The sequence below is a fragment of the Struthio camelus genome, chromosome 3, assembly GCF_040807025.1.
Source record: "Struthio camelus isolate bStrCam1 chromosome 3, bStrCam1.hap1, whole genome shotgun sequence".
Classification (NCBI taxonomy): domain Eukaryota; kingdom Metazoa; phylum Chordata; class Aves; order Struthioniformes; family Struthionidae; genus Struthio; species Struthio camelus.
In genome coordinates, this window is record NC_090944.1 from 98,374,744 (window position 1) to 98,395,948 (window position 21,205).

Consider the following 21,205-nt stretch of genomic DNA (forward strand, 5'->3'; position numbering starts at 1 on the left):
CAGAACATCACTTGTTCTATATTTTTACCTTTTTTGTAACATATTAGAACACGTAGGTGTCTCCTATTATGCATCCAACAATGAACGGTAATATCTACACAACAAACAAACAAGCACCTCAGAAACAAAACCGTAAGAACAGGAAGAGCATTTGAGAGTGCTAGTAGAAAAAACTGAAAATTGTTTATAAACGACTCTTTTCAGTTAAACTACCATTAACATCACTTTACTGCCGTAAGAGTTCATAAGAGAACAGAAATACAAAACTCCAAGAGGCTGCTAAACAGATCCTTTACAAGTTTTCTTATATCTAGATACTAACAAAAGTTAGAAATTCAACTGGGAAAATTATTTATTAATTACACTTAAATATTTTAAAAGTCGCAGTTATGTGAAGTTCTTTTTATCTATATAATTTCATAAACAGCCTAGGAAAGCAAACTAATATCCTTTACAAGTCTGCGTGCTTCTGTAGCAAATATGACCCTTACCCATTGATTTCTCTTCAGATTTCAGTGCTTCTGTAGTTTTGTGGTGCACTTCAGCTGTGGAGTCTGTTACCTTGGACTCAGAATTTTTGGAGCTGACTGGCTTCGATCCTTCTGCCTCTGAGGATTTTTGGGATAACTGGAGTTGGCTTGTAAATTTTTCATGCTACATGAACAGAGGGGGGAAAAAACCTCAAAGAATGAAAAAAATCCCATGCAAAAGTTAACAATAACTACAAAGATAAGTAAAGAGGAGCCTCTTGGAACTGCATGTGGTTACCTTAAGTGCTTCTTCAGGGACTCTCATTTCTCCTCTGACGACAGTAAAAAGATTAGTATGTAAGAAATGCTAAGGAAAATACTTCACAGATTTCTCAATTTACAAGAGAATTTTTCAGAAATGCAACAGTTTGCAGTCAATTCTGCCACTGGAATATTGATGCTTGCTTTACAAATATATCACTGTTAACAACTAGTTTGTACCATGACATTTATTTCTCAAAGCAAATACCATGATACAATTATTTACTATTTGTAAAAAGAACACTGAGTAGATACCTTCATGTTGTTACAGTACAGGTTTTCTTGCATTTGATAGTTTTCTTAATAATTACTTGTAATCTTAACTACATGCAGCAAACTAAGTTTGTTTCAATCATATTTAACACGAAAATTTGCAGAATTGCCCCAAAGGAAAGTAAACATTCCTTGCAACGTAAGTTATAAGAAGTTAGGAATGGTACAGCAAGAGATGAATGAGAGTTGAAAGAGCAAGTGGAAGTCAAGGCTTCTTGTGGTGAAAAACAATGAAATGTATTATTGTGACTTCTGATCAAGGTATAAAAAAACTTATTAATTCTTTTTTCATTTAACATACTTAACAAACAACAGAAACATGCCTCACCTTATGAGCTTAAAATTGTGTGGATCACAGAACCACAGAACAGTAGAAGATGGAAAGGACCTCTGGGGATCATCTAGATCAGTTCCCCTGCTCAAAGCGGGTCACCTCGTAGGTTGCTCGGGGCCATATTCAGTTGGGTTCTAAATATCCCCAAGCATGGATACTCCATAACCTTTCTGTGCAGCCTGTTTCAGTGTTAAACCACCTTCACCATAAAAAAGGGGTTCTCTCATGTTTAAATGGAATTTCTCTCTTTTTTCCAATTCGCGTCCATCGCCTCTTCTCCTTTCACTGGATTCCACGAAGAAGAGTCTGGACTGGCAGCTGACAATTTAGCTCACAATTCAGCATTCAGGAATACACACAGTCTACGACATTCACACTATTCCTCTACCAAGCACAAGAATGGAAAATGCAGCTGTGTTCATCACTATCTACTAGTCCCCTTGGGATTTTTTTTGGCAGTTCCAGGCAGATATTTTAAAAAGGCAGTGTTACTTTTAAAAAACATTCAGTACTTATTTCAGAACGAACACTTAGAGATTATGAAATCTTGTTCCAGTTGCAATATTTTCTGGAGTTCTACTGGTCTTGTCCCAATCTCCTTCAACATGCAAGTAAGAAGCTCATTATTGCCTATTATATACTAGTGAAGAACAGTTTGTATAGTGCTTCATGTAAGTGCACAGAACATGAAGGTGTGTAAAGAATAGAGAGCTTATATCTTACTCCAAATATTGCACCCACAATATCCAAACCATTTAGAACTCTTCTCGTGCTGTCCTCCTTCCCTGATTGTTCCTTTTTTTGGACGCTTCTTTTGTCCGTTCCATTTAGTCCCTGGCGATAGTATTGAAAAACTGTAATTTTGTCTAGCATGAGTATTTTTATTATAAAGTGATAAATAAGTATTTTAGAGTTTCTTCTCATAAATAATATGAAAACTTTCTACTTACAGTAACTATACCCCTGACAACAAAAACATGTATTGATGCATTTTTATGACAAGGATATCATATCCAAATCTCAATTTATCTTCTAACTTCAGAGTGATGTATGTTTGCTCTGGAATCCTCACATCATTCACAAACGTCTACAGAAATAAATGAGGACAGAAAAAGACACTGTTAAACTTCAAATTAATAAAACAACAATCACTACACTAATTTTACAAGAAAGTTTCCAGTACTGCATATTTACTACCCGTGGTTCATTGGGGCATTCAACTATAATCTCAAAAACATTACCTGTTTCACAAAATACTTCAAAAGGAAGGTAAGACACCAGTCTGTTAAACCAGTTGCTGGGATCACACTGGCCTCGAAAAGCTTCTTACCAATCTAATCTTGTTAGGCGTACTTACTGATACTGTTGGTTACTCTTACCTCAGATTAGTCCCTCCCCCCATTATTGTTCTTGTAGCTTGCTTTTTCAGTCTCAGTTGGATATCACGATTGATTTATCGTCATGCTCATGCAGCATTTAACACTGGACATCTGAGTACTGAGGCAGTTCAACATTTGCAAACGTTCTCCAAAGACATAAAGGAAAGCAAATATGGAGCATATCATTGCATGCAAATATCTCCAAATGGCACTGATCAAGAGTTCTGTATGGTGTGACCCTTGAAAGGTGGGCAAGAACAGTTCCTGGAGAAGTTATTCAATTTACTAAAAACGTCTACATATTTTGCTGTTACTGTGATGGTCTGAGGACACAGGCATAACATCTGTAAGCAGGAATAATATATATTTTATTAAACTAGGTAGCAGCAAGGCAGAGCAAATTCCATAGTCCTGACAACACCTCCTGAAAATTCAGTTACTGTATAGATAAGCAATCCTTTCTCTCTTTACAGCACTGTTGGAAATATGGTTGAAAACAATCAGTCAAGCTCTCAGTGATCTGAAGAGGATTTATGAACCTGAAAGTTTGCTCAATTTCACCAGTCATATCAGCTGGTTATTAAAGGCAATACAGATTACCAATCACTCAGATTTGAAGGTCCAAATTAATCCTAACAGATAAAACTGACGGGGAACTTGCAAAAACATGCTGACACAAACTTTGACAGTACAGACAGTGACTTATTACAGAAGGAGGAAGAATAACACATGTTCAAATCAAAACAGATCTCTGAGAGAGAATTTGGAAGACTTGGAAAACAATTATAACTGTGGGAAAAAATTAAACAAAGATAATGAATTCAAGAAAAAAAGGTTAGATTATTCAAGCACTAAGGAAAATTCTAGAAAACTACTCATATAAAATGCTGAAACTGACATAACTCTCTGTAACAACTGGAGAGAAAAAAAGTATATTCCTGCACCGGAACCGATTGCATCTTTAAACTCCGAATTATAGTTTTAGGAAGGAAGGCTCTCAGTGACAAGCAAACCGTTCAGATTACTCACACAAGCTTCATAAATTGAAGGTTCATCTGGTGACTTCAGACATCAGAAATCAAAGACTATTATAGCATGGCAAGGTAGGAGTTGCGGTAGCTGTCAGAAGCTGAGAATGCTCTTTTCACAGCTTGCCCTTTGTCACTGGAAGAGGAGCTGAAACTGTCAAGGAGAGACTTCTCCCAGAACCTGCCACTCCTGATAACAGCTGTCAAATTAACCCTTCCACTCATCCTGAGTCATACCACTGCTCTTCGGACTCTCCAAACTAGGTTGACTCTCTATGCAGGAAATGAATTGTTTCTTAAACTGACTTTGCTGCCTTCAGAGAGAATGATACATTGTTAAGTCAGCCTCATCTCAATTCACTCTAATGATAGGGAAATATAAAAGGGTCACCACATGGAAAGTTTTCTCTAGCAGAACAAGAGATTGAGCTCTCAATTACAAAACTCAAGATCAGGCTACAAAGAAAAATAAACAGTAAATGCAACCCTGCCTAACATTTGATCTTCTTTCAGAGCTGTCGATCCTTGGAGGATCTGTGCACGGTATGAGCTGACAGAAGAATTCAGCACATCAGCATCTTGCCTCAATTTATTCCTTAAGGGTTGAATTCAAATCTGCATTGAGGAGCTAAAATTTACACTCTAATCTCCTCTCTCGTACATTCGCCCCGGCTTTCTTGACATCTTCCCTCTCATCTTGCCGCTACAGGAATGTCACATTTCCACTTATATGAATGTAGCATCTTCCTTTTTAAGGAATATGAATAATCAATGACATGTGACCAGTCTCTTGTTGTTCCATGTTACTTCCTCCATCCTCTTTTAAAATCTAAAGTGAGGCCTGAGTTTAGGGCAAATTCAATGCAAGTAAAATATTAATGGCTTAGCTGGTATGAGACTGTTACATTATTTCATGAATTATTTATCAAAGGTAGTATTCCCTGTACATTAAAACATTTACAGCTTCTTGCTCATTTTTACTTTTTCCAAAGACTACACATTAATGCTACAGACAGGACATTATATATTTAGAGTGCCTTCGTGAAAGACATTTGCTACAGTTTGTCTCAGCTTTAGGACTCAAAGTACCACAACCCTACAGGATCATCCCACTTCAAAATTCAGAATTCTACAACAGCGTGTAAATTTTTCTCAGGAACAACACAGCTGAGATGTGCCATTTTTTAAGCACTTTGATGTTAGGAGCACACAAACACACAAAAAACCTTTAATAATTAAGCAAGTCAAGAATCTGAATCTCTGAACGCTTGTTTTGTTCATCTAAATCTAGTACTGGATGCAGTCTGGAAAGACAGAAATGCGATCTTTGCCCAAAGTAGTAAAGGGATCTCCCTCCCCCCCGCCAAATAAAAAGTATCTTCATCTCATTATTTATAAAATTGCTCATCTACATCATAGAAAATACCTTCCATAAGAAATAAAAATTACAGAAATAGCTATTTACTGGCATGGCATTTTCAGTGGTACTTTAGACATATTTATGCCACTCTAAGTTTGTGAGAGCTCAGAGCAAAATTCATGCAAAGAATATCCTGCAGAGAGTTGCAGACAGCCTAAATTTTGGTGAACCACACAATATATGCACACATACACATATGTATATTTTATTCCAGGTCACAGAGTTCTGAAATTCATGCGCACAAAGTATATTCAAGCCAGAAAACTCTGGAAGTGGTGTATGCAGTTCTAGAGACATCCCTGTGACGGAACTGACAGCATAAAACCACCAAGCCTCAGTTGCTTTCCCACGGGAGTTTTAAAATCCCACCATAGGCTTTGCAATACATTACAACACCTCTTGAAAATTCAGTTACTAGGAATATAAACAATCCTTTTCCTCCTTCCATCACTGTATACACATTTATATCTATTCAGGTGATTCCCAAACTTTGCTCTTCAAATAGCGAGAGTGATCTCTCTCTAGCTTTTTTTTTTTTTTTTTTTTTTTTTAAAGTCTTCACAAAGTTGGCCAAGGATTTTGCAATCACATCCTAAAACAAATGTGTGAAAGGACAATGACAAGAACTTAACTATTCAGTAAAAATCCCTGAAAAGGGCAACTGACGCTGAAGCCTGACTTTGGATGATATTTTTGTTGGTATGTTTTTGAGGTGATAAATATGTGAAAATATAGTCTGAATTTTGTTGAAGTTGGTTAAATGGAGTATATCTTAGCAACTATAATATTCTTCTTCAAAAAAGGTGAATTCCTTAATCTTTTTAGCGTACATTAAAAGATAAGCAGGAATGACCAGGACAAGTAATTATCGTCTAGAAAGAGAATTTATATATTATGTGAATCTGATGAAAATTTACTTTTGCTCTGTTTTCAAATTCAGATGTACAAAGTACAGGGTGAAAATTGCTGTTACATTTTCACTTAATGGACTGTGAATCAACCACACATATACAAAGATATTCAGGCAAGAAATCATCAACCACAATCACTGCTCACCTGGTAAAATTATTTGGGGCTCATGGAACTCGAAAGAAAGCCCTGTGTATTGGTAGTGACCATCTCCTCTTAAACTCTGAAGCAACTTCAGTGACTAAGGTGCCTTATCTTGCACACTGAGAAAAGTATACATCTGTTCTCAAGGGAAATGGGACTAACTGAAGACCCAAAACAAATGTCTCCTCTTGACAAAGCAAGCAAATTGAGAATGAGTAGAAGGTGATGAAGTCCTCAGGCTTGCACTCAAAGGAGTGCTTATCTATGATATTACTGATGTCCATGCTCCCTCTTTATGGTTCATTCAATTTAAATATTGTTCAAGCATCTTGCAAGGAAGGGAGGAATTCTGAGGGCTGTTTTTGGTTTTTTAGGTTTTTTTTTTTTTTTAAACCAGAGAGAGCATAAAAGGCTGTCTTCAGTGAAACTCTAGACTTCCTTATGAACCATGGCCTTGTAGAATTATAAATACATCTACCTTAGCACTATGAAACATAAATTTGTATTCACCACATTAAGAATTATAATATCATTACAAGAAACTATAAGCTGGCCCTCAACTCCCATAGACAAATATATTCTATATTCTGCTTCGACCTTTTGTGTTTGCAGCCTCCAACAACAAATCTGGAAGAGCAGCTTAAAAAAAATGACTTGAATCCTTGACAGAAAAATTGGTATAGCTATCTACCTTCTTTAAGACCAAATATAAAATTATTTACCAAAGGAGGTTGGCTAGATTAAAAATATGAAAAAAAAAATAAGTGAAAAAAGTGACAAAGTTGCTTGCAGCATCTCTAGAAAGCCAGAAGTGATTTTCTTTTCCACTTCAGTAAAGATGCTGAGGAATAAAACAGCCCTCCTCTGAAGTTTGTGGTAGTCACTGTAGTCCTCTGAGACTGACAGGATGATTTGTGTGCAGTAGTCATCTGCAGAAAAAGACGGTGGGATCTGCTCCTCCCGTAAATTTTCATTAGAAGAGATAGTTTGCCAATAAGCTAAGTCACGGTATACCTTGGCCCACCCTACGGCTTCCACTGGCATGTTTGAGGACCACAGAGAGGGGAGCCCTCTGTATTATGCCCTTCATCAGAAACTGATGGAAGCATAAAAATACGCTGCCATTCTGGAATGATGACTGGATGAGAAAAAAGTCTAAAGAACCTCGATTCTAAGAGGTCAGGTGGGATTTAAGATGTGTTACCAAGTCCAGCAAGAAAAAACGAGTACTCAAGTAAGTAGAGGTGTCCCTTGAAAACACTGGTTGCAATGCTAACCAAAAATACCTGTCAAGATTAGGAGCAACGTAACAGTGTAGAATTGGTGACCAAAGAGAGAAATAAACTCCCAGTGTTGATATCAAAATTCTTCAAAAATTAAAGAACGTGCCAGGAGGAAAAGATAAGGAAAGATAAATAGATGGAATGAAGCTAACTAACACACCTTGGAAAGATTACACACACACACACCTTGGAAAGATTAAAAGAGAGGAAGGAAAAAAAAAGTTGAATGTCTTCAAAAGCAGAACGTCACTTTACCATAGATCTTTCAGAAAAAGCAGTGGGCTAGTAAACACAAAAGGGGGAGTCCGACAGGTTTTGGAACATCTTATTTGTGTTGCAAGATAACCTAATACAGTGAAAAAAAGTTCTGGGTCCAAGAAACCATTTGTAGAATTCAGCTATAATTTGCCTTGGGAAGATAGCATTAGTTCTCCCACAAATAACTAGTGCTTTAGAGCCACAGCAGAAAGCAAGTCTTCTCGTTACACATTTGTTTTGGTTTGCAAACATACTAGTAGATTCAGCAGCTCTCTCCCTGATGCCTGCACCAGATATCACTTTCCAAAAGTGGCTTCCAGCCTTTACACATAGAAGCTGGCTGAATTATGCTATGAGGTACAGTCATGGAAAGCTAACCATCCAAGAAGTTAAAATGAAAACAGAAAAATAAAGAACACTGGTCTAAAAACCTCAGACAAGGCTTCTGGGGTTTTGTTTGCTTGCTTGCATCCCCCTGCTCTTAACCTTCTTCTTCCCTGCCTGCCACTGTTTTACGTTCCTGTCATTTAGAATGCATTTTTTTTCTTGCTTTGAAAAAAATCAGTTTCTAAAGCACTGTATTTCTGTATGACAATATACATACTGCATGTGCTTAACACTGAAACTTGTAACTGCACTGAAAAAAATTACCACCTACTTACCAGTTCATTGCAGAGTACAAGGACATTGCATATTTTGTTCTGCTGCACAAGCTGGCTGAAGTATGGGGTTACAAAATTGTGTGCTTCCCCCTTAGATGTGAAACTAGATAGGCTGAGGTATGTTAGAAGAGCATGGAAGGAAGCAGATAGGAATAGAAGAGCTGAAAAGACGAAGAGCAAGGACTGCACCCCTAAGACTTAATATTCCCTATCCCACGACTGTGGGAAGAAACAGCTCCTTTGATGTTTCTGGGTGAACAGCTACAGAGCAACTGACACATCAAACAAGGGGAGGAATCGAATCAAGTGAAGCAAACAACTAAACGCTCCTTAACAGAGACAAAAAAAGGAGCCAAGTGAAGTTCTTTTAATATTTATTTTTTATTAAATTCAAACTTTGTAGCAAGGCAATGAATATGAGAAGGAACACCTATTGAGGGAGGAGCACAGGAGTAACATAGAATCAGAAAATGAAGAAATTACTCTGAGCTGAATTTATTTTTGATCATTGCCTTGACACAGAGCACTGACTCAAAAAAAAAAAAGAGATATATTAAATACTTAAGCTCCAAAGTTCTCATATGAGTTCTCATATGCACACAACTATTTAAAGGATGCAATTGGGACTCCGACTCTTTTGGAAGGCCGAGTTGCATGCATCGTAAGGTTTAGATTTTTAAATACTGGGAAAAAAAATAAATAAATACAGACTAACCGGCTTTTTTTTAAAAACGCACTTTAAGAACAAATATGAAAACTGAAGTCAATGCTAATAGAAAATTGAGATTTCTTCTTTATTTTGTATTTTTTAAACATCTGGCAATACTGATTTATGTTAATATTTGGAAAGCCACATGTAGTGAATAAGTATCAGAAGAACTAACAAACTTATCCTGTACACATTTATGACATAGCCAAACATTTAAAGTTATATAAAACACAGACCATAACTACTGTCTATAAACAGCTCATAAAGCAGCATCTAAAGGACTACAAAAATATGACAAAGTCACTAAGTTTTTAAGTCTACTATAATATTTAAAGCATTTATAAAAGGTGAAGCTTACCCAGAATGTTGCATATGCAATCCCTAGAAAAGCCTTAAAATGTAAAATATCATATGAAACTTCAGTTTGCTCATGAGAATTTCACTTTTTTTCTAAAGTAGATTGTTTGTAGTAACCCAACATTTATACTTTATTCATAGACATTTTGACAAAGATACTGAAGAAGGAAAAGCAAAATAAATTGATATGTAATACGGTTATTGGTTATTGCATGCTTTAAATCAGTTTTCACATAGAAAATACCGTTTAACATTCTCTTTCTGTGAGAAAAATGAATAGCATATGAAATATAAATCCATTTCCTACCCAGAATATTCTCCTCCCACTACCAAATTTTAGACACTTGAAATACCATCTGTTAGCGTATAATCAATTACTCAAGTCAAGATTTTCTGTTTCTACATTTCTGAAATGGAACCTTTTACTCCAGTCTTTTCATTAACGCTCAGCAGAAAAACCTCAAGAAACTAAATTTTCCCTGTAAATGTTCCCCCTATTTTCATACCTGCGTTGAAAAGATAATCACGAACACTACTTAAATCCCTCTGTTCTGGCTTAAAAAATAAATAAATAAATAAGTAAAAAATAAAACAACAACCACCACTCTCGAGAACTACCTTGTACTGTTGTTAACTTACCCCATTTAAGCTGCCCAAGTCCTTCACCAAGTGTTCATCTGTAGAGGCATCATAGTTAAGTACAGCATGTTGCTTGTCCACACTTCGTGACTAAAATATTTAAAAGATTAAAATCAATGCAAAATAAGGTATTTCAAAAACAGATCAAGATAGCATCAATGACGGTACTATTTGTGCGCTTTCCTCATAACACATTTCTCAAACTATATCCAAAAATATTAGTCCATGTATGAAAAAACTAGATCTTCAACCATATTCAGTTCTGGCCCTGGATGCCCATAGCAGAATCCTCAGATTAATTCAGAAGAATTATTTTCTTAATGCTCCCCCAAATCTAATTATAAGTTAACTCCAGTGATAGTTTATCCAAAGTGTTTTTTTTTTTTTTTTTTTGCAGTTGGCTATAATACCACTGACATTTTATTCAGCATCAATTTCACTTTTACTTCTAGCTCTCCTTAACTACATGCATCTTTCAAAACATGAATATCATTCCATGGTACTGCTGTTCTCTCGGAAATAACCGGTTTCCTGTCATGCATCAGTTAATTCTACAGTTTGTTTAGCATAATTCTTACAATATTTACAAGGAAATAAACTGTTTCTCTTTATCTCAACTTCCTAAACAAATCAGCTATAACCTCATCACTAAATGTCCGACTGTTCCCTGAACCGCCATTCCCATCAGTTCTGACTTTTTCTTTTATTAGTCCTCCTTAAGCCCTTCAGCATTTTTTTCATATTTTACTTCATGACCAAACGCCAGCCCACAGACCAGGAGCAGTCCCTGCTCCTATTTTCTCTGAGAACACAAGAGAGCAATTAGGGCACCACTGCCCTAACAGCCAAATGCCTCTTTTTATGCTTGCCCATAGCCACATGCTTGCAGCATTAGTGCTGACTTTCAGAAAGGAAGAGGTGGGTTGGAAGCATGCTTCCTTCGTCCATGCACATCATCACCACTTTAGACAGCTACAAAAGTTCTCAACTGGATGTGGCCCACAGCTCATCTTCCCCTGCTGCACACAGTCGCTCTCAGTCTGTTTCAGTGGTACCTCTGCTAGCGCAGTGTCCTGACATGATTGTACAGTGCTATATTTCTTCTTCAGTCTCAGCTTTACCTCTGCCATCCCTGCCAAGCAACTTGTTGTTTGTGGCCTGGGATGGTCCTGAAGCAGGTCCCAGGCCTACACAGCACTGAGAAGAGTAAATTTCTGCCTGAGACTCCGTGCTTCTCCTTTCTACTGCAGCACCCACAGCCTGTCAGGTCGAAGGGCCCCAGGTTATGAGCGCACGAGTCAGCTCATAGCATCAGACCATGCAACTCCAACTGTAGAGGAGGCAAATACACCATTTTTCCTGTTCTTCTCCCCCACTCAGTTCTGAAAAGCTATTTACCATCTATTTTCAAAGTGATACAGTGCACAGATTCTGCTTTTTAGTATTAGTATTAATTTCATGTTTGCATCCTTCTGTTTGCAAGTTACCCAGTCTTCTCAGAATCCTACATTCATCAGCTCATTCCTTCTTGAACTCTTGAGGCTTCCTCATACTGTTTTCCTTCCTTTTGTTTAATTTACTTCCTTATTCTTCCTTGCCATGCCATCTTCTGACTGCTTCTCTTTTTCTAAAAGAAGTAAAATCAGTCCTCTTCTGCTTACACTTACTGTTTTATTTCTAGACTTCTTATTTTAGCCAATTTGCTGTGCAGTCTTGAAGCCGGGAGGGGAGGACATATGAGGAGTGGGGGGCAAGAAATCAAGGAAAAGACAGAAGAATGAGCAACAAGCTCTGTGTCACTAAAAGCTAAACTAGTATACTACATCAATACAGTTTCTTAACTGTGGATGTCAATATACCAGCATAGCTCCTTTGGTTCTGAGTTAGTAAACTTTCCTCAAGTGAAAACAAGCTATTTCAGTAAAACCAAAGTTGCTCATTTGGGTATTCTGCTGAGCCTACAATGTCAAGTAGAGATTACACTTTTTCACACTTGAATAATGCAACTGTGCAAGCACAAGAGTTGGCCTATCTTTACGTAGGTTATGAGAAGAATTTCTGAACATTCTTCAAGTATGTTATGTTATTCAAATATGCATTAGTTTAGTAACCAATTATTTTATGTTCATATGCCACTATTAAAAATAAGTTAAAAATGGAAATGACATGCTAAAAAAAAAAATTTAAAGCCTCAGAGTATTTTATCACATCTTCTGAAACAGTAAAAATGATTACTTAAATCTGTGTTTTTTAAAATGACATCTGAAATTCTGCAGAACATTATGACTCTCTTGTCTGAAGATGTATCAGGCTTAGACTACTCACATACAATTGGGCAAATTTTTATTCAACGCATATGGTCTTTACAAGTCTAAATATTGTGCACATCTTTGAAATGGCATCTCCTTCTGATTTATTATTGCAGCCTTTAATTCAAATATGAGTACTACCAAAATTACTTTTTGTAAGACAGATAATTGACTACATGAATAATTAAAATCACAGAATAGCTCTGCTAAGAGCTGTAAAAATATCAAGAGGAAAACTCAATTCTCAGTTAAAATAAATTTGTAGCTTGCATTACATCAGACTAAGATTCTCAGTCCAATCCAGACTACTACTTAAAAATAGAGAAAATAAGAGTATTCTTTTTTTCCCAAATAATTTGGACATTATTAATGATGTGAAATATTTCACTGTGGAGGTGGTTCTACTGTTAGGATTCAAAAAGTTTTCTAAATGGAACGATGGAAGAAGACAAAGAGTAGTATTTATCAACAAGTAAAGTTACGCATTGGAGCAGCTAGCTACACACAAAGGGTGCATGCTATGTTTGAGTATATTTACAAATAACCCAGTTAAAAGCAAATCTGTAGCCCTGGACTCAAACAAAACCCCTGTTAAAATAATGATGGTGAGGCACACAACTGAAGTATAATCCTACGAAACACACAGAGTTGAAATGCTTTTTAAATGAGGTTTTTATAAAATCCATAATGTCTTGACAGAAAGCATAAAAGCTTTCCACTTTCTTTATCATGCGTTGTCCACATGCTTGGCACTAAGAGAACAACCAAATCGTCAAGAGTGGAACAGCAGGTCCTACACAAAGAACTACACATACAGAACAAGAACGCATTATCAGCTTTTACTTCGGTGGGTTCCTCCCCCTTCAGCTGTACATGGCGTTATAATCATGCTGGAACGCAGGCCTAACACAGGCTAAATAGAATATGCTTGAAAAATCACAAGAACCCTTGATTCTTTTTACTAACTCTGAAGTCAATTTACAAGAAATTACGTTTATAAACAACTGGAATGTATTCAAAATACTAATTAAAGAAGCAGCTACTTTTAGAGGTGATGATGACTGAATTGTAACACTGAACAGTAGATGCTCAAGTATTAAGCTTCACTAAAGACTGATCAGCTACAGACCCTGACCATTAAACCTAAAGTTATTTACTAATGAGAAAACTGCAAAACACAACAAATCATATATGCATATATAGTGTGAGGAAGAAACCTCACGCAAATCCGTCAGCTATGGCAAAATCTAAGGTAAATGACATTCAGCAAGGAACTCTACCAAGTCATAAACTTATACAACTTAAAAACAAGCTTCCTGTGACTGTTTTAAAACTTCCATTATGACTGTTTCAAATCTTCCACTAAGGTAAGACAAGGTAGACAATCATGTCAGATAAAACTCAGGTCACTAATCAAGACAGTTAACCATTCAGGAAGCCACACAAATATCGGACAGAGAATTCCTAATATTTCCTCCTCGGCTAAATAAGAATTTGTTGCAGTGTATATCAGGTACAATATACTGTCTACAAATGATTGCATTGGAAGGTACCTGGGTGTCCTGGTGGGCAACAAGTTAAAAGCAAGAGGCAGCAGTGTGCCCTTGTGACCAAGGCGGCCAATGGTATGCTGGGCTGCATGAGGCAGAGTGCGGCCAGCAGGTGGAGGGAGGTGATCCTGCCCCTCTCCTCAGCCCTGGGCAGGCTGCATCTGGAGTACTGTGTCCGCTTCTGGGCTCCCCAGTACAAGAGAGACACGGCACTACTGGAGAGAGTCCAGCGGAGGGCTACAAAGATGATTAGAGGACCGGAGCATGTCTCCTCTGAAGAAAGGTGGAGAGAGCTGGGCCTGTGTAGCCTGGAGAAGAGAAGACTGAGAGGGGACCTGATCAACGTGTACAAGTATCTGAAGGGAGGGTGTTGAGAGGATGGGGCCAGACTCTTCTCCGGGGTGCCCAGCGACAGGACAAGAGGCAACGGGCAGAAACTGAAGCACAGGAAGTTCCGTCTGAGCCTGAGGAAAAACTTCTTTCCTGGGAGGGTGACTGAGCCCTGGCACAGGTTGCCCAGAGAGGTGGTGGAGTCTCTTTCCCTGGAGATATTCAAAACCCGCCTGGACGCGATCCTGGGCAATGTGCTCTAGAGGACCCTGCTAGAGCAGGGCGGTTGGAGTAGATGATCTCCAGAGGTCCCTTCCAACCTCAACCATTCTGTGATTCTGTGATTCCGTAAACTGAGTGGATCCAAGGTTGGCCTGGCACCAGCATGACTTGCAGATAGCCAATCTTGAGTGTCTATAATATGGCTAAAGAGTATGCTATGGTTTTGCAGTAGAGATAGGATACTTGGAAACAGTAGATAAATGAAGAAAATCGATTAGCAGATATGCTACAGAAGCTGAAAAAAATCACTGTCTTCAAGAAATTAGTTCTATTTCTACCTTCTAGAAAAGAAATCTGTATCTTTAATTTCATACTGATCAGGATTCTTAAATTTAGAGCAATAAAAAATAGCCCTTGCAATTAGCTTATAATTATTATTTTGTATAAAAATCATCAGGTGAAAATATATATACATGGATTTTAATACAAAGTTTGAAGATACCCAGCCACGTTCTAGCAAGTTGCAACCCTATTACTCTCCCTGGCATGAAAAACTACAGAGATTAAACAAAGAATGATATATTTATTGTTGTGGAGAGGAGGTGGGAACCAATTTTCTCTACACACCTAATTAGCAAAAACTACTTGAGGAGTATAAGTACTTTAAATGATTAAAATATTTACAGTTTCCCAACTTTTGAACAAAGTGCGTGCACATAAGTCGTAAAGAATCAACCTTTCTACCTACCCCTCACCAAAAGGTAAGTTTGCTATCAGTCTAACATCTTAAATCAGCATATCACAAAATAAGATGCATGCCAGTGATGCCACATTGGAGAAAGTAGGAGGAAAAAAACAATTTTCATGGACAACACCACATTACTAGTGGTAAATTAAAACTACAGTCAGATTATGCTCTTCTGGATAGGAACTAAATTTGTTTTGCTTTGTTTCTACTTCCCTCATAAATCACTTTTTTGCCTGCTGCAAAAAAGGGAATTAAGAGTATTTACACCCACTTTCTAATAGGACAAAGCACTTCCATCACAAGTAAACTTTCTGGATGCCTTCTGAGGTTGAGAGTCAACTGCAGTTAGTGGACATTACATTATGAGTAATATACATCAAAATAGGTTTCCAGGCATTTAATTTGCAAGGAAGATTCTAATGTGGCCACTAATGGCTGAACATGTAACTAACTCCTGGGAACAAAGAATCTAGAAGAATATTTTGTTGAGTGGTAGAAAGAGTCAACATTTGTTCTGAATTTCAATCCTGTTAAAAAAGTTCTACAGTAAGGAAAGGCAAGAATTTAAGAAGAAACTCCCATAACATTACCATTAATCATTCAAAAATAAATGCACTAGATAGACAGAAGCAGCACAGGGGGCTAAGGTTTTGATAAGGCCAAGTGCACATACACTTAAGTTTTGCTAACACTGAATGAAACCGATACGGCTACATAACAACACAGTCAGGCACTTTGGGAAATTGCACACAGTGGTCTTTAAAGTTGAGTAAGCCATCAAATATCAAACTATTTCAAGTAGGATTTGCTTTATTTTTCAGTTCCCTGACACCATTACCGAGACTGAATCATTCAACTTCCTTAGAGGTGCAGAAATACTCTTCTTCACTAATTTTATTTTTCTTTGCGCGAGGAAATCAGGACACGGGGATACAGAGTTATGTCAAATTATGAGTTTAAAATAGATTACAAATTGCAGACAAAGAAAGCTCTTTCAAAAGTATCCTGTACATTTAGCGTCATCCCACATTATGGAGCATACAGTCTACTTACTTTACTGACCACACTGCAAAAAAATGTCATCTTCTACTCTTGCATTATTTTCAATGTGTATTTTATATGAAGGAAATGTGATATTTTTTAATTTTGACAGTAATTGTATGGTTAATGGCAATATTTTCAAACTAGCTTTTTCATACGAATACAAAACATTAATCAAACTATTGGCCCATAGCATCTGGTAAATTTCATTTTCATAAGAAATATAAAACTGGTGCATTAAGTCTAAAATATGAACAGCTGCCATGCAATTGATGCAATGCTGATGCAATTACCTGTAACATCAGCTCACAGTCATCTCTTCCAACAAAAATCATCTCTCGTGGCAGCCTATGACGGGTGCCTCCACTGCTCACCAAAAACCAGGATGTTAAGCTCATTTTCTGCTTAGCTGATAAATCCTTGGCAAAGCTACGTCATCCTGCAGTGAGACAGAGAGAAAGAGGGACAGAGAAATTCATTTTAGTTATTTTTAGTTACAGCTCCTACTCAGCAAACGCTGTGAGCAGAATATATAATGCTTCTGAAAATAAGGCGTTCTCAAGAGCACGTCTATTTCCCAGTGTGCCGAATCCAGCAATCGCAGGAAGTGACAGACTACAGATTTACATAAAATCTGAGGCTCTGCTTCATGCAAGTAGGCACATGTAATCGGAGGTAAGCTTCTTCGCAATAAACTAGAAGCCAAAGAACCAAAATGCCAAAGTCATACGTCAAGTTGTCAGAAAGCTTTTAACATAGAACCACTTACGATCAAGATAATTGCTACAGTAATGCTTCACTATCACAATCAATAAACAGCATGGCAAACATTACCCTGTTCACAGAAAACAGCAAGTTAGCTTGCTTGTGTCTCAATACATTTTTCTGCCAAAAAGAACTGTCTCAAATTTATTTGATTTTAAATCCATGCCCTCTGTACAGCTCCAAGTTAAAGTCTAAATTAAAGAAAATTTTGCTTAATGTTAATTTTTTTTTTTCAAAAAAACGTATCTTGGAAATGCAACAGCATTCTAATTGTAATTAGAATTACAAAGCAGAGCAAAATGAACTTGTAACAACTCTGAAAGTTGTTACATTCCTGTAATACTTTAGCTTAATTCATCAACAGACAACACTATATATCACATATTAAAACAAACAAACAAAAAAATGTAACATGCTACGTTAAATGCCACAAAATACAAACAAAATTTTACAACTGGACACTGTAACTTGTTCATATAATATGGCCTACTTGACGCTGGACAAAAATATAATCAAAAGCACTCTCTAGAATAATTCAATGGCTAATCTTTGGATAAACCTTTATAAAAGGATTCTAGATCTCTCCTTAAGAAAAAGGAAGCCAAAACAGTCATTTCATTCGTTCTCTAGGAATTACCACTCTGTCCTCATTAAGGGACAAGCTAAAGAAAATAAAGAGTAACCAGTCTGCACTCCTTCTCAATATAAAGCACCTGGCATTTCTGTTCTATGTTGCTTCTATGCCATTTAGTGGAATTAGGAAAGGGCAGCAAACACACTGTAAGCCGACATAAGCCTGTAGCAGATTTGGGGAAAGTCTGTGTAATAAATAACAAGAAAACAGTGAAGTTTTCAAAAATAAGGATAACATGTATGCACTGAATAAGAATATAAAGCACCAACACTGACCTTTTAGGCAAGCTATAATCAAGAAGAGACACTGCAAACTACAAAGATATATAAAGAGGAATGAACTAAGTGAAAACTGCATCAGACGATGACACGGCAGAGCACAGTAAGTCAAAAACATGTGCTACAGGTGTAACACGTGTTACAGGCAAAAACATGTGTTACAGGTGCTAAAATGAACAGGCAAAGCTGCAAGTCCAGCCAAGAACTTGGTTTTTAACGCAATTCAAAGTGAACAAATGATAAACAGGATAGAATGTGCTACAGATCTGCTTAGTAAAAAGGTAAATATGTACCAGGGTGTTCTCATACACAACATTATCTACAAGAGGATTATCTTTCCACAGCTGTATCACAACAGATATTCTTAAAATAAAACCTATTTTCCAATTAAATGTTCTCCAGCTCAGCGTAGGAAATGATATAGCTAAATGACATAGCCTTACTTCACAGAAAGTATCAACATTACTTCAAGGTAACAAACTATGTCTACAATAATAACTTGCAGAAATCAAATTTAAATGTATCCAATTATCAAAGGAGTGTTTAATTAAAACAGTTTATTCAGCAGCTTTGAAGGAAATTAACCTTCCCAATTTTAATTTAACCTAATTTAAAGCCTGAAAATAAACTACATCAATCAAATCACAGATTTCCACTCCTTTTTAAGAAAGGAAAAGCAAACCAAAAATTGCCAGTCTGAATTCCCACTTTTAACAAGTAAATTAAACGGCATTTTTGACAGCAAGAATACTGTTTAATATCAAAGCTCCTAGTTCAGTTCATATTTTATTGCCTTTTAAAACACACATCTGCTTATCATAACACCATTTATATTGTTTAGTCTTCCTACTCTAATTGGAAACTCATATGAAAACTCAAACAGGATATAAATTACTTGGAAAAAGTTCTTACACAAAGATAATGTTTCAGTTTGCATAGCTAGATAACATCTATAAAGGAGAGAAATTATTTTGATTTTTGTAACAGACAAGTAGGTCAAGAACTATTGAGCCGGGGGCGGGGGGGAGAGGACTTCCCACAAATGATAAAGCCTGACAACAAACGGACTAAATTAAGCTATCTGAAAGCTATTTTAAAAATGTATTATGCAGCGCAATCATTGCCACATAGCTTGGCAGCATATTTGTAGTTAAAAGCACATCACCATTTCTATCAAACGTAAAATTTCAAATAGTGCTGTTCAGCTGTGACAAATCATCAACCCAGATACATATTTTATTTAAAAATATTCTTTAGAATAAGCCAATGTCTTTGATCAACAATGCCTCACCGATATTCTGCATAGCAAAACTAGCAGAAAATATATCATACAGTAGCAAGTTACTTAATATCAGACCAAAAACATGCATTAAAAAGTCTGATATCATACTGCACACTTTTCATTAACTAGATAGACAGTATATATAGAGTTCTATTATGTCCTGAAAACTTCATGAAAGCGATCAACATTTTTGATACAATGCTGTATTAAGTACTCTGGTTATAGTGGAGAGTTTCTGAACAATGAAGGGATGAATGATTGCTCACTGTCTAGGGGATATCAAATTAAATTACTATAAGGCAGATGCAAAATTAGCAGAAGTGGCTCTTTACACAGTGTAAATTTAGGCTGTTAACAACTCTTACAATGCAATGGTATGGATACTAAAAGTTTACACTGAGTTAAAAAAGCAATAAGCATTCATGGAAGAAAAAAAATCATTACGCCTATTAATTGCAATGGTGCCACTTGTGGTGCAGGAATTGCAGGAGCTGCGTGATTTGAGAGTCTCTAAGAACAACCTGGTGAGATGTCACTTTGTGTTGTCCTTGTTAATAAACCCTCTCCCCCATGCATCCTCTGTTTATGGGGAACAGGACACCAGCCTAGATAGACTTTTGTGTTCAAATCTTACTACAATACAACCTGCACTTTTTATACAAAGTCTTTACCAAAAATATCACATTCTTCTCCCTAGCAGAATAACTTTTAAGCAGTACGCTGAAACATTTTATTCTATTAGTCTTTGCTAATAATCCAGCATTGTACTGTCATCTTTAAACAAACTAGTAAATATTTCATCATTAAGACATGATCTGCAGAGGAAATTCTTCATTCTAGATGCCGTGCAAGTCCATTTCTCTCACTTTCACTGCAACTGTGAAATGTCTCCTTGTCTGCAAAGACAGAGAGCATTTCATGGTGCAAGACTGCGAATTTCAAAAGGCAATGATCAGCATGTAAGAATGAACATGCTGGTAATAGTCATTTTAAACAGATGATGTAGCAGCTGGGTAATTGGCTAAATCATCCCTGTAAATGTAATTCAGTCCTAAGAACTAAAGCTCCGTGTTTTGTAGCCAGAAGATGGGTGTAACCTATTTCAAATAGGTCTAATGAAACATGGCCAAGATTATAATTCTGATACAGTAATATGTTATTGTAAACAAAAGTCCTTAATAAGTAATCTTACCATTTGAGCAATCTGCAGTCTACATTTTTGTATTTGCCTGTAACGGAAAACAGCCAACTGTGTTCTCCAACTAGAATATTAGTCAGTACTGAGGTGCCAATCCCACTAAAACAAAAAACTACCCAATATATGCCTGAAATGCATACTTGTTAAGCCCTCATCCTCCATATTAACCCTGAATATAGTATAGTCTTTATTACACAACAGTAGAATAATTATGTACTTTTCATATTTTACTGAAAAATATTTTAAAGCATAAAAAACCAAAACAAAACTCTGCACCAAGCTGAGACAGTACTGACAGAGCCGGAAGCTCTGTGCAGCCCATTATTATCCCTTGTAAGATCCTAATTGCAGCTGCTAACAATTTTGCTAAAATTAAGTTTTCCTTATTTCCTTCCACTGTCTGAGGTCAATATATTGGGGGAAACTGCAGAAGAAATGTTCAAATATTTTTGAAATAAGACTGAGGAAAATATTCCATTTTACTTGCATTAAAAAAATTGGTAAGTAGCACCTCACATATGCAAAGTGGTACCTGAAATTTGAGTAGTATCAAGGTATCTTTTAGTATAGCTCTTGTGCAAATCCATCCAAATGCAGATAAGCAATAACCCTTTGAAAAATGTCCACGTGTATATACGTTCAGTAAATACACAGATAAATTC

At 36.7% G+C, this 21,205-nt stretch overlaps 1 protein-coding gene across 11 annotated transcripts in view; it reads right to left on the reverse strand.

Annotated features, from left to right (window-relative positions):
• The window catches only part of CEP170 (centrosomal protein 170), a 111,684-nt gene that overhangs the window by 70,359 nt on the left and 20,120 nt on the right, over positions 1-21,205 (reverse strand). For 7 of the 11 annotated variants that reach the window (XM_068939293.1, XM_068939291.1, XM_068939296.1 and 4 more), the window contains exons 2-6: positions 16,680-16,825; positions 10,187-10,276; positions 2,404-2,485; positions 769-824; positions 492-654 (exon numbers count right to left, since the gene is read on the reverse strand). In XM_068939293.1, the coding sequence (XP_068795394.1) occupies positions 492-654; positions 769-824; positions 2,404-2,485; positions 10,187-10,276; positions 16,680-16,784 (496 nt within the window). In that variant the 5' untranslated portion in view covers positions 16,785-16,825. Of the gene's footprint in view, positions 1-491; positions 655-768; positions 828-2,403; positions 2,486-10,186; positions 10,277-16,679; positions 16,826-21,205 lie in introns of all 11 variants that reach the window. The other 4 variants (XM_068939292.1, XM_068939300.1, XM_068939299.1 and 1 more) reach the window with 1 other exon arrangement.